Source organism: Lichenostomus cassidix, chromosome 4 (assembly GCF_008360975.1).
Source record: "Lichenostomus cassidix isolate B80296 chromosome 4, HeHo_3.0, whole genome shotgun sequence".
Taxonomy (NCBI): domain Eukaryota; kingdom Metazoa; phylum Chordata; class Aves; order Passeriformes; family Meliphagidae; genus Lichenostomus; species Lichenostomus cassidix.
The window spans coordinates 12,298,958-12,316,298 of record NC_139484.1 but is presented as its reverse complement, the minus strand read 5'-3'; the positions used below and the strand labels follow the sequence as shown (position 1 = coordinate 12,316,298).

The following is a 17,341-nucleotide window of genomic DNA, read 5'->3' as shown; positions in this document are numbered from 1 at the left end:
GTGGTTCCTCAGGAGATTTTCTGTTCCCCAAAGAATCATTATTTATAATTTGTACTAAGGTAGAAAATGAAGCAATGGTACTAGGATCTGGGTATACAGCCTTGTCACCACACAGATAAAATACGAATGCATTATTGTGGAACGGCAAAATAGAGCAAAACTCAGGTTTAGGTACCCATTAGGTGATATTCAGCATCAGAAAAGGCTCTTTCCCTTCTCTAAAACAGCTTTGTCTTTTTTAATATTTGCCACTAAAGCTTCTATCCTAGCACTAAATAACTGAAGCAGTTAGGGATGGACAAGTGGAGCACAAAAGGTGATATTAAAGGGTAATAGCTGTCTGCCTGTTAAGTTTAATAGCAGTCCTGCTTGGAAGTCTCATCAAACTAAGATGTGTGTGCATAAATGTATCCTCTACCAAACCAAACTGGAGAAAGGCCAGCATTTTTAAGCAAAATAGGTGGCATCCCCTCTGCAGGGCTACAAGAGTACCTCTGCTATGCTATTCTTTTCCTATAATGCTATCTAAAGTCCTGTTTTAATAAAGTGTGTCTATTCTGTTAGGTTAAAGGACATTGTCCTAAAAGATGAAGATTTCAGATTATCTTCTGATTCATAACTCTAACAAAAGGAAAATAATCAGGAGTTAGAAAACAAACATGGTTTTCAGATGTGTCTAAAAATACCACTCTGGATTGTGTTCCCAAGAAAGCAGTGTACCTTTTAGCCCACTTTAAGGGTCAATAGATTTTAGCTATTTCAAGCTAAAGGTGGGAGTAAATTGCAAAGCAGCCTGTCCCCTGGTGAGTCAGTCCTGCTGACAGCTCACTTTTTTTTCCCATCTGTAATACCAAATGTGTCTGGCGTGAGTCGTTTTGCTGACAGCAGCTGTGGCAGCATGGCATGGGGAGACATGTGGTCTGTTAGACAGACAAATCCCATGTAATTTAGAACTGTACAGATCAGGAACAGCATCATAAATTTAATCCAGACATTGATAAGAGCCCTGTAGAGGTATTGAAGCTCTGCTGTCATCCTCAGACTAAGGCACACTCTTTGGTAAATGACCTGCTGCAGTCCAAGCTAGCTTCTGTTACCAGATTGATTAAAGGGATGCTATGACATGGAACATATTGTCTTGTTTCAGTACACGTTTTGATATTATTAATGACATGTCTGAGTGGGGTGAAGGCTGAGAATGCCAGATACCAGTGTCCCTCCCCCAGCCTCTCCCAATGCAGTTTTTAAAGGACTTTTCAGTTATGTTAAAGTTCATGACCTTCCATCCTTGTCCTTTTTTGATGACTCTAAAGAATAGTCTTCATAAAGAAAATAGCTTCAAACATGGCCCCGAGGGGAAGGTTTGGCTGCTCATTCCTTGGGGAATTTCCTGCTTCCTTGAGGCTGATACCTTCAAGTAAAAACTTAAACCCCTATTCAGCTTGAATATTGCGCCTCCTTGAAGTATGTCTTGATTCTCAGGCACTCCTATCTTTGTTCTTTTATATTGGTATATTCCTAAATGTAGCAGTGTGCCACTTCTGTGTCTAAGCACAGTGTGCAGTTTGAGCCAGGCCAGTTATGAGAGGTTTGAATTGTAGTTTAGAGATAAAGGAGCCACTAGGCAGCTGCAGCTGGCCCCTTTGCAGTAATAAGGAAGTTGCAGGAGCAGTTTATCAGACTAACAACTTTTGGAGGTCTTCTTACAACCGCGGATGCCTCTGCTATCAGTCCTTTTATCTTCAGTGGTGCTTTGAGTCAGTAGCAGGAGGATAGCCTGTCTCAGTTGCAGCAGCACCTCTCAGATTTTGGGCAGTGTTTAGCACTGTATAATCCTTCACTGAAACAGAGGTGAGAGATGTGTGTGTGCTGATAGCAGAGAAATGGAGCAAAGACACCAAAGCGTTCTTACTGCGGTAGAACTGCAGTAACTCTGAAGTGGATGGGAGGACTCTTTAATAAAACATTAGGATTCAGTAGCTGAGAACTTCTGGTACACACAGAGGGGCAGACTTCACTTTGCTTCTCCTTGGAGATGTATTGCAGAATGCAGAAACTGGAAATAGCTTGGGCTCCATCAGCAGCTCTGCTCGGCACCCAAATGACCTCAGGCAGGTAGTTGTTGTTTCCGAACTAATCGGTATGCCTGATAGACGCATTTTGGGAAAGTCTTATGTGTCTAAAACTCATCAGAGTAGTCGTGTTCCTAATACTGCTGGTAAAGCTGAAATCACGGATTTCATTGCAGAAAAAATAATAACATGAATTGATATGCATTAAAAGATAAAATTAGTGCCATCTAAAAAAGCATCTAAATATATCCATCCTAGCTAAAGCACTGACAAAGCCAAATCTTTCTTCCAAATCACAGACCAGTTAGGAACTAGTTAATTGTTATAGCTTTAGATTGCCACTGAATATAGAGTTACAATCATACGAACGTATATATAAAAAGAAATGCTTACAGTTTCATGCAAGTTATTTCTTAAATATTATTGATAAATTCATGGTAAATAGCATTGTGCAGTTTGGGGGATTATTTGAAGGCAGGCTTTTGTTTTTACTATCAGATCCAAAAAGGTTACACATTATGAGACTTTCATGTTCTCTTTAGATGCATTCATGATGACTCCATTAGGCTACAGTTACATCAGAGTGATAAATTGTTGTGTATAAAAACATACCTGATAATAAAAGAACAGGTGTTCATATACCTCCACAGCAGATCAGTCTTTGCCTCCATGTATATGGCAACTCATAAAAGAATAGATGTGGAGGGTTTCAAGGATTGCTGTTATGGGGGAGAAATAGATGAAAATTGCAGCACCATTGGTTGCTAAGATGACAAACACCAACTTCAGATATTCAGAAAAGGAAAAGCTGTTCATAGCTTTTAAAGGAACTGTCAGTTTGAAGCTTATTTGCAAGAAAAGTTGTACACCATAAATAAATAGAAATAGTTTGGAGACATGGGCAAAATAGGCCAACTTACAGAAAGTTAGTGTTTCTGACAGAAGAACTCAACCATGCAGGAGAAACTGGGGCTGAGAATGCTTTTGAGAAAAGCAAAGATAACTGTCAGTGCATTTGCAAAAGACAGTTAGTTCACCATGGAGAGAAGCATTATTTAAAGCTTGTTCACTAATAAATATGCGTATCTTGTATTGGAATTTATTCATCATAGAAAACAAATGAAATTAAGATTGAAGTCAGATGTTTCTGTGATTAATAATTTTCTGTGATTTTTGGAAACCTTTCCATTCTTAAGCTTTCTTTCAGCATCAGTGAAAGAAAAATGTCAGCAGAGCAGAAAAGGGGATTTGCTTTGAAATAGTATCTTAGAAAGTTCTTATGGTAAAAATAAGGAAATCCCATGTTCATGCAAGGAATACAGGCCCACTGAAGGAAGCCCAGTGTGATGGATGTTTTCTGCCTCCCTGTTTCTCACAGCTTTTCTCAGGTAATTTATAGAGCAATTTGTGCATTAGAGGCTCCCTTTCAATCCCATTCTACTGCACTCTTTGCTGAGCTCATGCAGCACTTACAAATACCCACACTTTAACAGGATTATCTTTCATAAATGTGTGTGATAACTTATGGTGGATTGCAAGGAGAGCATGATATGCATGTATCTTTTTTTTCTTTTTTTTTTTTTCCACATCACAGAAAGTTATTTTATCTTTTTCTGTATGGTTACTTTGTTTTTTTCTGTAAGGCTCTTCTTTCATCCATATTTCCACGGGGCACTCAAACATGTGTTTGACTTAAGGCTTCTGAATTGCTGGGACATCACTTATACATAGGAACCTTTTCAGTTATACCTCACAGAACCCAGTGGCACCACTTCTGCCTTTGCCCCACGTTGTGCTGGAGAGTGGGCCTACCATGTTACATGGGATGCCTCCTGCACTTAAATGATCTGCTGTAATCCTCCTTATTTTAATCTTTGACACTGGAAAACCCTGACTTTACTTTCATGTGGCAAGTTGGCGACATGTGCTAAACTACCCTCCTGTTTCTTGTCATCTGCCTAACTTTATTTGCTCATATTTCTCATCCTCTTGTATGATGTGTGATCTAGGGCTAATTGAGGACCTCTTTTGCATCACAGTTTCAGTTCTTCATTAAAGCAGCTGGTATTGCTTTAGCAAAACTTGAGGAAGAACTGAAATTTGTAAACCTAGCAGGCATGTTGCTTTTGTAAAACCAGGTTAATTTTGACTGAGAGATTCATTTCATGGGTAGCCTTAGAAAACAAATAAATATTTCATAAGTTTGTTTCCTGCTATTTTTAATGCCCTAAATCTGTCACATACATTGTTGACTCAAAACATGTAGCAAGTACCAAGTAATCAAAGACAGAGAACACTTCTAATTCTCATGTAGGCTGCAGTAAGGATAGCTAAAGAGTGTATTTGAAAGGTTAAAATTTGGGGGTGAGGGGCAAGTTGGATATGACAGGAGAGTTGCTAAGAAGCTGTGGTGTAGCTTTAGTTGTTGAATGCACAGGAGACTAGAGATGCTTTATTAAAATTTCAAAGTCATGTCATGAATTTAGTTCAAAATTTTAAATTTAAAGCAATAGTGTGTTCTAAAGGGTTTTATGTAAAATATTCCAAGTTGATGTATTGAAGTTGCATGAATTAGGAGAAAATATTGAAGGGAAATTGAAAACATCAGCACTGTCCCCAATTAAGTTACAGTAAACGTGTGTTTTATTTTACTGTTTAAAATGAATGTAAATTTAAGATCAGTCCTTTCAATGTGGCTGTCAGCAGTAGATATTTGTCAAAAGTAAGCCAACAAAAGTAACCTGATGGAAATTAAGGATTAGCCTCTCTAATAGATGATAATTCCCAGTAGTACTGCCCTGATTACTCAAGGGAAGATTATCATAGATTTTTCCTATCGTTTTAGCTTCTGGCTCATAGTGTTGTCTAAGCATCATTAGATATAGTTAACAATTTCTTGTACTTTGATCCTACAAGAAAGGGTCTGGTTTTATTCATCAATTATTTTAATTGTTACTGCTACACTTTAAAAACTTCACGGATAGGTCACCATTATATAAAACATTAAAAGGACACATTCACCAAGCAACAAAAGCCCTTTAATAAATCTCTCTTACATATTCCAGCATAATAATGATGTTCCTTTCATGTTTCTTTTAAGCTAATCTTCACCCTCAGTTGTAAATTCTAGTGAAATGACCATTTTTCTGAAAGCCACAGGAATTGGTGGAGCTCCTTAGCCATTGCTTTCAGTTTAAAACCAAGAATGTAAAGAGGACAAATAAAGGAGGTGTCCAAACTTTAAGTGTTCAAAAGACTTGAACATCTGGCAACACTTTCTGCCTGCATAAACGAATACTGTCTATCATTGCTCCATTTGTGTTACTACAGCCTCATTTTTGTAGTATCAATACCTTTTTGAGCTACTTTGTTTCAGTTAATGCCAACAAGCCAAGGCTTGCTTAATATCTGCTGTATTGCTTGTTCAGCATTGAAAAATAACATTTCATGTGGTTGTTTCATGTTTCACTTTTTAGGACAGATCATGTGCAACTGCTTGTAGGAATTTGTGCAGGAGATGGTTGCTCCAAAGTTTGGTTACTATATTGTAATGATAATATAGATCCCTGTGGTTCTTGGACAGATGTACATGGCTCATTGATTGTGAGGTAGACCTGACATGTAGTGAAAGACATCTTGCTTGATGGTTTTTAGCTAATAAATTGATAGTCACTTTCAGAGTCAACAGGGGAATTCCTAACTCTCTTAAATATCCAAGTCTTTCATGTAAGAGCCACATTTCTTAATTGTCTATTTTTTGGATAGCTGTGCTATTACAATAGTGACTCGGTTGAAGTTCTTATACTGTATTTAGATGTCACTAGGCATAATGATATTAAAATGCAATAATTAATGGGGAGGAAAATGTTATCCTGATTTAAACCAACTTGCTAGCAATAACATTAATGTTCTCAGTAGATGAATTATTGGCACTAAAAGGTGGAAGTGACTACTATGATCTTTGATAAGTAGAGTGCAGACTGTAGAAATAAAGTTGTCATGAACTTTACATAGATTAGAATGCATCAACATGATCCTTGAAGAACAATCACTGACAGATGGCTGACGTCTGAGAATCCAGTGCCTACCAGATTTATTATTCATTCCTTTCATTTTGTCAATCTGATAACGAAATGTTTCTTGTCTCTGTGAGACTCCTTTGCCTAAAGTGGCAGAAAAAAATTCAGAAGCAGCTTGTACCTCATATGAGTTACCTTCTGAAGTGAATTCTAAGTGCATAAATGTAAGATTTACAAGTGACTTAAAATGTGAATGCATTCCCCAAATACATGCTGCGGGCATACATAACAAAAGAATCATAGAAAGGTTTAGGTTGTAAAGACCATCTAGTTCCAATCCCCTGGCCATAAGCATGGACACCTTCCACTAGACATGGCTGCTCAAAGCCCCATCCAACCTGGCCTTGAACACTGTCTGGGCAACCTGTGCCTGTGCCTCACCACCTCACTGTAAGGCATTTCTTCTTAATATATCTAATCTAAACCCACCCTCTTTGAGTTTAAAGCCATTCCCCCTTGTCCTATCACTACATGCCCTTGTAAAAAGTCCCTTTACATGTTTCCTATAGCCCTGTTTAGGTACTATAAGGCTGCTGTAAAGGTCTAAGACAGTCCTGTTTTCCTCAGCAAGAGTTCGTTCCTTCCTTTTTGTGAAGGGCAGTGCTAAATAAAGTCTAGTCTTCACAGTGATAATCAGAGAAATGATTGTGCTTATATTCTGAGATGGATAATTTAAACTGCATTGAACTGTGTGTGAGTCCTCATTCAGAATCAGAATAGCCTTTGTTCAGCGTAGCCTATTTAATTTTTAAAATAAAGCAAATGGAATTAATGCTACTTCAGTAAAGTATGACTGCACGTAGGTTCAGTGTAATTTTAGCAATCTGTTCTGAATTCACACCTTAAATTCAGAATTATTTCACCTTTAAGGCATGAGAATATAAGCAGGAGTAGGCTGGGCAGATTTTACTAGTTAGTGGTGGTCATTGAACCCGCCTTATTTAGATTAGATGTTCAAAGAAACTTCAGCTTGCTTAAGGAACCATGAACAATTGATACTTTTTTTTTGGGGGGGGGGAGGTTGAGTGTGTCCTTTTTATGAGATCTCTCTTAACAATTGGAGCATATCCCTTGATAAAAAAGATTCTACATCAGACTTAGGATACCATGGCATAATTACATTTAACAGGTACATTTATTATAGAGGTACTTTATTAAATCTGTGCCTTAAGCAAGGCAAGGCAAGTAAGGAAAGGAAACATTCTGTATCAGATGAACTGGTGTATATGGAGGAAGAAAAGGCAAGCAAGAAGTGAGAAAACTAATAGTAAATTGCCAGTACTGACACTGATTGGAAAGGTTTCTGTGCCACCTAGGAGCACTGTATGGTTTGTGTACCTCAGTCATTTGGGCGCCTTTTCAAAAAACTCAGAATGGCTGTGGTACTTCTTTGAGCAGAGCCAAATTGCTGCTGTTCTGTATTTTCCACATCACTAATTTATTTTAATATTCTCTATCAATTTAAGAGGAAGAGATGTGCCTCAAAAGTTCTTTGTATCCTTGAATGTAATTGACTGTGAGTCTTTCATCATTTACAGTAATGCAAGATCGTGTGGATGTCTCTCAGGATATTGTCTCACCAGCCAGTCAAGATTTTTTAACTGTGAACTGTGTGAAATTATATCAATAGTCTCACTGGGTTACTGCAGTATACTGAGTAATCCTCCATGATGAAGAGCTGCTGCAGTCCTTTGAGATGGGTGGCAGAAATGTTTCATAGAGGGTAATAGACTGTCTGGAAAGAAGGAGTAATGATACAGCTGAGACATAGCAGGTAAAGGACACCTTTGCTAAAACACAGGCTTAGTCAGAGCTCTGCAGATGCAGTTGTATGTTCTATTTCATCATTAAAATTCTTTGATTTGGTGAAGGATTCACTGTGTTCGCTCTTGGGCCTTTTCTGGTACAGCAAAACAGAAAAGAAACTGGTTGCAAGCTACCTGTGTAACTGGCATAGCATATCCAAACCCAGAGTATCCTATTTTAAAAAAGTATGCCTTCCATCATTTTGTCCATTAAGGCAGGCAAAGACTATGGAATCAGTGTCAAGGAAATCTGTACCTACTGTCTTAGTACCATAGTTACAGGTATCACTGCCCTCGTGTAAAGCCTTCCTGCAGATAGGTGGGTTGAGGTTGTAAACATATAGCATGTGCTTGTTTAAATGTAGAGGAGGGAAGAGTGGTAAAAATTCAATTTTAGCCTAGTGTATGAGTTCTGAGACTACAAAACTTGCTGATCTCCCTGACTTTGCTGTTCACAATGATTTGAGTCTAAAGGCTGCATCCCATTTTGGTTTAGGAAGACAAAGCATATGTGCATTGCCTGTTCATGTAAATCAAGGCTGCAGGATCAAAACTTCAGAGGCAAGCCCTTTATCAAAGGAGGAACACCTCATCACATTTACATTAAATGAATTTTGCCAGGCTTTGATGCGCTGCCCTTAATTGTGACTCCAAATATTAATAATGCATGGGAAACCACATCATTGCCATGTTCTGTTGATTTAGGATGATTAACAATGTTCTCATTCCACATTATTTATTTCAGATCACCAGACCTGCTCTGATGCTAACTTGTCAAATGTCAGGGGAGCATCAGAAGGAACAGACCTCAGTTTTAAAACAGAGGTACTTTCTGAAAGCTTGGAAAGTAACGAGCAGTCAGTATTGGTGCTTCCGAGAAGAATATCATGTGAGGTGAGACTTTTGGATGCTAAAATCTTCTGGATAACAGTCATTGTTCTCCTCTGCCTGCTGCAATCTCATTCATACTGTATCTGCTATTTGTTTCCAAAATTGTCAAGGGACCAAAATAAGAGTGCATCGAGACTGCAGTGGGATTTATTTTGCCTTTGTGTTGCATCCACACTGCAGTCAAAAGATTTGCAAGTAAAGTAGTTTGGAGACAGCTCTAATAGAGTTATTTAGCATCTTGAGTGGAAGTATTACTGTCACTTGGACCTTATACTTTAGAGGGAGCAAGTAATCAGGCACTTCTTGAGAGATACATAGTTTGTCTTGGCAAGAATCCGAGATGGGTGTATGTATACCTGCATATATGCCCATACCATGAATTACACAAGTGCTTGTGTGAGCATGTACCTAGTTTGATTTTAAATTGAATCAGAAATATTTATATGTACATATCTGCATGCATACCCAGTGGACATAAATGTTCATGTGTTTTTTAATCAGAGTGGCTGTGAGAAATATGTGACATTGTAAACAGAGGAAGTGCAAAATCCAGCACTGCATTCCTTTATATAAAGTAAGTGGCCATGGTCATATATGGAGGTGGCAGTGTACACTGCACGTCACACTTTTTATTAGCTATCTCTCTTCTAAAGATGACTTACACACATTGTTTCATTGTTGAGATCAGTACAGTTCTAAGGGAGGGATTTTCCCCCTGGTTCAGGAGGTAGTAGAGGGCTATTGCCTCACATCACCTGCTGCTCCTGTCTACTGGCATCTTACTGTAAGAGGTTAAGTGAGTCTAAAGCATTTTAGTTTATTCTTATTAGGATGGATGACATTCTTCTAGAATATAAAGTAGGGGGGCCTTAGAAAATGTAATAATTCACCTATATATGCATTTAAAATACTGTTAAAAAGCATTCTTATTTAAGCTGAATTTAAAATCCTACATTACTTGTATCATTTATGTAAGAAACATACTAAAGGAAGCAGTGAGATACCATCATATTTTGGTAGTATGATTTTTTTTTTGCATGAAGCTGTTGGTAAAGGAAAGTTCTTTCAATGCACTTTCAATATAATGTTACACTTTCAATATAATTTTCTGAAGGACTAATGGGAACACATTTTAATTTTGTAGAACCCTGGTGAAATATTCATTCTGTTGAAAGATGAAATAGATGAAGAAACTCTAGAAATTGAATTTGTAGCAGATGATCAACGAATTAGGACGCAGACAGCCTCTTGGAACAGGAAGGTCAAGTACGTGAAAGCCCTAGGTAAGAAAAATATTCTTTACCTTTAAGAAAAACTGAAAAGTTTCAACTCCCTTCACTTTTTCTGATGAGTAGTTTCCCTTTCTGCTTTTTTGTAGGTGTTTCCTTTACATGAGTTTTGCACGTATAACTTTTAATAATGCAGAAAGCGTGGTCTTGTGATTTATGGGAAACAAGGTTCTATTAGATTGGTTTTCTGTGGTTAAATGGCAGGTGGAAATCTTAAAATGTCATTGATTAGTTACAGATTAACATTCTTCAAAATTAGTGCCATAAAATGCAAACCTAATATTCTTTTCTTATTACTGAATGTTTCATTTTATATTTAATGCTGTAAATTTGGTTGTACTCTTCTCCATAATTCTTACTGATTCAGGAAATAATTTCTTTTTTCACATTCATGCCATTTCTCTGTCTCACTCATTGTTGCTTGTTCCTAATGAGTTTTTAGTTTCAACTATTTAACAACAGTTTCTCTTAGAATATGTGTGCAATTTAAAGGGCCACAACTCTCCCCACTGACCGGTCAAAGGTTGAACTCAATACTCTTAGAGGTTTTTTCAACCTAATTGACTCTGTGATATTCATCCTGAACTCTGTCCTGAGATGATGGCCATGTATGGCCTGAGAGTTCTTTATCACTATGTTGGTGCAGAGAGTTTGGTTTTAGAAACCTGACTGGAAAATACATATTGAACAGGGAACTTTCATCTGTAACTGGATGTCCAACAACAGTTGCAATCCTCATGCACAGATCTTAAAAGACTCTTCCAAAATTTTTTTTTTCGTGAGAACGCTTGATCACAAGAAGGTTTCTTTAGTGGGTGAAGAAATAAAATATGAACAGTAAATGAAATATGAAAAATTTGGCAGAGAGCTGTAGTCCAAGTTTAATTATGTTTCTTATATCATTTGTGTTCAATGTTTCTTTCTGTTTCAAAATCTGAAAAAGTGGAAATTTGGAAGTATCCTTTTGAAGGTCCACCTAACCTGAAGTTATAGGAAAAGTATTGTGGTTTGTTTTTTTTTAAAAACCCCACATTTGGGCAGTTTCCATTTAAGTGATTTAACATGATGTACTATTAGTTTAGTTTCTCTGGCCCTGTTATTCTTCTCCATTTTCAGAATTGCCCCTTTTCTCACTGTTTTGTGGGCAGAATTAGTATTTTAAGAACACTGTGCTGGTATGGTCCAGCAGAATGCCTGGCACAATGAATAGTGATGGATTGGGAAATGTGCTCATAAAGTAGCCTTGTGCTGCATGCACAGAGAGAGTCATACTTAAGTAACAGACTACAAGCGCCTCTCTCCTTTGCTTTTTTGAGGTAAGCGACTGGAATGGAATTAATTACACTGCAATTCATGCAGCCTAGCTCAGATATGATTTTGAGAACCTTGACTGCATTCATGCAGCCTAGCTCAGACATGATTTTGAGAACCTTGACTGCAATTAAGAAAAATGTTTCATAAGATGAATAGCAATTCCACTGTTTGTGATAAATGAACTTTTCCTTAACATGTAGGCGTCAGGGAGCTGATTATAGGTCATCAGTCTATCAAAGGGCAGTTGGAAATTTTAAGTATTCTGTTTTCATCTCCTTTCTAATGTGAAGCACTACAGTAGCTTTGCTTTATACAGATTTAAAGATATGTATTTTCTTTTGTCAGCTTTGTGATGTTAGGCTGAAAGACCTGAATAAAAAAACTGACTATACTGAATCATCTGTGAAATGCAAATCCAGTTCATCAATTCTATGTTTTTTCTGTGATATTTTCTGTTCTTTTACTCATTCCCTGAGATCTCTGGTCTGGGACTGTAAAATATTTTCAGCTACTGTTCTGATTTGTGTTTTATAAGATTTTCCTGCCGGCCCTGTATATGTAAATGTCTACTGTGGCGGAGTCATTAAGATGACAGCACAGATTGAGTACTATACTGCACTAGAGGAAATTGAGCCCATTTTAAAGAAAGTGGCTGACCCAATAGCTTTCACTTGTCAGGTAAGTTGACTTCTCAACTTTTAATTAAAGAAAAATAGAATATAAGTGCCTCTATGAACTAAGAGATAGTACACAATCTTTTGATTACACAGTCATTTGTAATGGCTCAGTAATAGGCTCAGGATTAAGAGGCCTGTCTCTGAGATGTCTAGCTGTAAATAAGTCAGGCAAGAGAAAACAAATTTTCCATTTTCTTGTTTTCTTTAGAGAGTGATGTAAATGTCTTTTATGCTGTATATGCCCAATGAGCAACATGCTGTATTCCAAAGGTTGAAAATAAGAACAAGTATTAGTGAAGTCCCTCTCCATTTAAAATGTTGGGGTTTTTTTATGTTCTGAAACGAATAGAAGCAAGTAATCTTAAACCACATTGGATTTGGTGGGTTATTATTCATTCACCGTCAAACCAAGTTTTTCTGGCACAGCTTGTATGGGAGGCAGTAGGTTGCTGTTCATGTAGAGTCCATTTTCGGCTGCTGAGCCATCATTCCTGTGATTTGCTGGTTGCCATGCAGATTCTTTGGGTATGTTTAGAAAAAATCAGGTTTTGAGCCATGTTTCAAATCAGCACAGCAGGCTGCAGGGCTCTGCAGCCTGTTCTTTGCCAGTGGCACATAAGAAATAACAGGAAAAGAAAGCATATACTAAGAAAGGACAAGTCTCGAGTATCATCGGTTGAATGGTGGGTAGCCCAAGCAGACCTTTCATGATGTCTGTATTATAATTGCAAAGCCAGAACAAAAATAATTGTCTGTGTTTCCAGTGCAGACAGTCTCATTTTCCTGTGATAAATATACCTGATCTGCCACCTAAGGCATTACACTCATAACAAAAGGATTAATAAAATATGATGTATTGCATTATTAGTGTTCTGCTAAGGATGGGGCTAGATTCCTTCCAAGTACAAGTTGCTTCTGTTCTAAGAAAACAGGCTGTTGCACAAGAAAAATAGTGCAACTCAAGGAATAAATGTGTTCTTAAATTCTTTATGGTATCCATAATTCTTTAGCCTGTATTTTGAAGTATACCAAAGTAAGCTGCTAACAGGTTTCATTTAAACTTCTGTGCATAAGTGTGCCATAATGCTTTAAAAAGTTATCACTGAAATGGTAACCTTGCATGGTATTTCCACTGGAGAGTTATTTGTGTTATTCAGGAGTTTGACCCTTCATTTAACCAGCATGACTAATATTTAGTAAAACACATACAATTTAAATCATATTCAAATGCAAAAATAATGCTGTGCAGAGCAGTAGTGCACACCAGGAAATACAGCTGTAGTCTTATGACTATAAAGTATGTTTAACATTTCCTCACCTTTACTCATCTGAATAGTAAGCAGGGGTTTAAATGAGGTGACATTGTTTATCTGCTGTTATTTTTATTGTTTTGGTAACTGAAAAACTAATGTTGAGGAAATGTTTATAATTGGATGAGTTCTACAATCCGCACAATGCCATGGATACTATGTGGCAAAGTATACCAATGGTAATTCTTTTGTAAGCATACCTATGTGTTGGAAGATTTGTCTTATTTAATGGTATCAGATGGGCCTCAGAGTGAGATACACTAACTAGCTGGGTAGCTAAAATTTTTCTGCAAACTTTTTAAATGGGCTCCTGATTTAATGTCAACAAGCTACATCATAAAGATGCAATTTACAGAACATAATTTAATTTAGTCCTTAAAATATGTTCACAAAAGGAAAACAAAACAGACTTGATACTAATTAGAATTCCCATCAAGTAGCAGGAATAGTAGTAGTAACTTTTATTTAACAAGGATAATTAAAACCTCTGAGACTATCAACTTGTTTGCAAAAGTATCCTGGGGCAACAGTCATTTATCTGTGCAAAGTAATAATCAAACACAATGGAAAACAAAACTGATGTAAAATAGAAAAGCTTACAGCAATTATTGATCAAAGCAATATCACTCTGTGGTTCAAAGGAAGGTTCACGATTTTCACACGTACTTGCAATCTGAGAAGTATCTCCTTATTAAAATTCTGTGATGAAAGCAAATGGCTGTATTAGTTCATACCAAAGATAGAGTGGTTTGGTAAAATGCATACATTGTTTTCTGTATTATCTTGCCAACCTTTCCAGCTCCTTTGAGATGCTCCACTTAGTTCCCCAATTAAGCCAAAGAAATAGACAAAACCCAACAAATAGAATTACAGATATCCATTCCTTTTAGTGATGGTCAGGTGAATTCATGTGTCTTAGTGGGAGACTATCAAAATATGGTACCACTGCATTTATGAATCAATATTTAGAGAGCAGTTAAAGATTGACATTAGCTAAAGTTTAGATTAAACATAATCTTAAGATTTTTCAAATCATGCCTTTGGATAAAATTCTTTGCTACATCTGATAGATTGTAATTTTCTGTTCCAATTTTTTCTGAATTTAAAAAGCATTTACCAACATCAGCAAGACATTTTAAACAATCAAATATTTAAAATGTAATTAATTAAATAAATAAAGTTAAATAAGTTTCTTTGCATTAGTATTAAGAGGAAAAAAAATGAAATGTTAAAGCAGGAAGAGTTGGGATCATAGTAACTGAATCAAAATGCTGAATGGATTTGCTGTGAGAATAAAGGAGGATGAAGGTCATGATTTCTTGTTTCCTCACTATCACATAATTGTGTATTAAAGAAACTCCCTTAGGAAGTTTATGTTCTTACAGTAACCTAATGTACAGACTGATTTTAAGGTTTTTATAATTCATAATTAAACTTCATATTTCATGTTTTACTTTTTATCCACTAATCATTTCAGCATTCTGCTGTATTTATATGCTGTATTGATTTTTCTCCCAGAGTTTCTACCAAATGGAATTATTGATTCAATTATTTAGTGTTGGGGTTTCCTGGCATAGATTTATTAGGTTTCAAACCCAATAAATTGAAAATAAGGTCATATCCTTATTACTGAAGTTGATAATTTTATGTTAGTTTGAGTGACTTAGAACTTCTAGAGAGATTGGAGAAGTCTTTATGACAAACTTTGGTCGAATAATACTCCTTTGGTTCTCAGATACTTGGTATCTTAAAGGATGTTTTTGTGATTGTTATTAAACAGGGTTCCAGTTACAGTGGATATTGGAAAAAAAAGAAAATAAACTGCAGCCTTCTCTGTAAAAACTTGTAAAATAGCTATATGACTTATATGGTAATATTGTGCATGCATCTTTACCTGATTCCCAGAGATACTTCCTTTGAAACTGCATTTAATATTTCAATCTTCTCAGCCACATCAGGAGCTGCTGTTTTAAAATGTTTCTTTCCTTTCCTCTAGGTATGAAAGCTGTCCATACTCTGTCACTGGCTAAAATTGTCAAAAATGCCTGAGTGATTTTTAAACCTGGCCCGTTCTCTTTGGCAGAAGCAATGCAGATATGGAAGTGCATATAAAGTAGTGTCTGATATGTAAGAACTAATGAAGAAGTTCATCTTTATGTAAATGTAACCTTGTTAGTACTGCCAAAGCCAGTGTGGAATATGTTAATTTACTGGCTGTGCCTGCTGTGTTTCAGTGGCACATATTTTCAGGGCTTGGTTAGCAGTTATTAAAGAACATAGGTAATCTCATTCACAAAAGCGGCAAAATATGTGCTCGGTTTTCTCCTTTTGCAAGGATGTTCTTGGAAGCCCAGGTGTGATGGTCATCACCTGGGGCTTTTCTGTTCACAGGTGTGTCCTGTTGCTCTGAAAAGGGGTGAGGGAGTAGAGATAGTGCCTGCAGCTAGGGAGGTGGTACTGAGCTCTGCGACAAGTAGTAGTAGTGCTTGCTGAAGGACGTCCAGTACAGGAGCAGAGAATATTTGGCTGTGCTTCAGAGAGTATGGGGTAAACTGTGTACAAACTCCCTAGCTTAATTCTTAGGGGCTTCAAGTACATACAGGATAACTAGCACTGTTGCTTATTTTCCTCTAGTCTTGTAAATCTTTATTTGGATAAAATGTGAGCTTTCTCAGGCTCCTGACTGGCTCAGTGTTCTCTTGCAGGGTGCTTAACTTTAAACACAGTTCTGCTTCTGTTGGCTTTGGTGAAGCTTCAGCGTGAGCTTCAGGTTTGTAATGTTGGTGAGATTTCTTGGGAAGATTTCATGAGCCTGTAGAGGTCTGTGTAGGATACATTACAATATGTAAACACAGCATAATTTGAGTCTGTGAGTGCTGTAGGGCAGAAATGGGCAGTAAAGTCTCTAAACTGAGTTCTTTCTTGGGGAGGTGACCTTTGTGATGTGGAGCTGGGCAGTGCAAAGTGGCCCTATTCCTAGTTCTGTTTTGCTGTTGTTTCAGCTGTTATCTCCACATAAGTGCTGGAACAGGCCCTCCTGTATGTGAGATAAAAGACACAGCTGTTTGGGTTTTTTTTTTAAATAACTAATATTTCTTTTCCTTTTGTGTTTTTGCTGAGAGTAGTAGAACAAAGCCCCTCATTATGGTTTAGTTAACAACACAGCTGGTTAAATCATTGCTTAAATCTTCAGTAAGTCTTCTCTTACTTCAGTAGAGTAAGAGAAAAAAAAAAGTTCAGGTGGAAAGCTTGAAGCAAATTGTACTGATAACTTTGTGTAAGAAGTGTATTGTTCTTGACTGAGAAATCATAGAAATGGATAGGCTAGTCATTGCAAGGAAGGCTTCAAGTTCCTGAAGCTCTTCTCTGTTCAAGAAATTGCTCCATCTCAGGTTGTGAAACACTGTTTTATTCCATGAAAATTTGGTTTTCTGAGTATGAAGTAAGAGCTATGCATTCTTAGGGCACTCCTGCCAAAGATTTCTGACTGAGTAAAAGGGATAGGGAAGGGTTTTGGCCTGAGCTCATATTAAAAAGCAGTGGAGATTTATACGCAAGATGTCCTGGAATACTTGCTGAAAAGAGACTATGGAGGGCTTATTCATATTGAATATACAGTACAGTCTGAAATGGATTCTGTCTGAACTTGCTCCTCTGGAATTTCAGGACAGACAATAAGAGGCAGGTATTGTTGGGGTGGGTTTTGTTAGTTTGTTCATTTTCTTTTGAACAGAGAAGGTTAGATAGGTAGAGCACAGTGTGTAAGGGGTATCACCTGCCGTTTTAAATGGAGATTAAAAATATTACTTCAAGTTTAGTTTGTCTAGAAGCCCACTTAAATTCTTATTCTATGTATAGTGGAATACCTACTATACAGTTACTTCAGTGAGTAACTTGAGCCTCT

At 37.0% G+C, this 17,341-nt stretch overlaps 1 protein-coding gene across 1 annotated transcript in view; it reads left to right on the top strand.

The window, feature by feature from the left end:
* BANK1 (B cell scaffold protein with ankyrin repeats 1) overlaps positions 1-17,341 on the top strand; it is a 136,407-nt gene that overhangs the window by 28,441 nt on the left and 90,625 nt on the right. Inside the window, exons 4-6 of the mRNA XM_085057929.1 lie at positions 8,702-8,850; positions 9,992-10,130; positions 11,986-12,128. Of these exons, the coding sequence (XP_084914055.1) occupies positions 8,702-8,850; positions 9,992-10,130; positions 11,986-12,128 (431 nt within the window). The remainder of the gene's footprint in view (positions 1-8,701; positions 8,851-9,991; positions 10,131-11,985; positions 12,129-17,341) is intronic.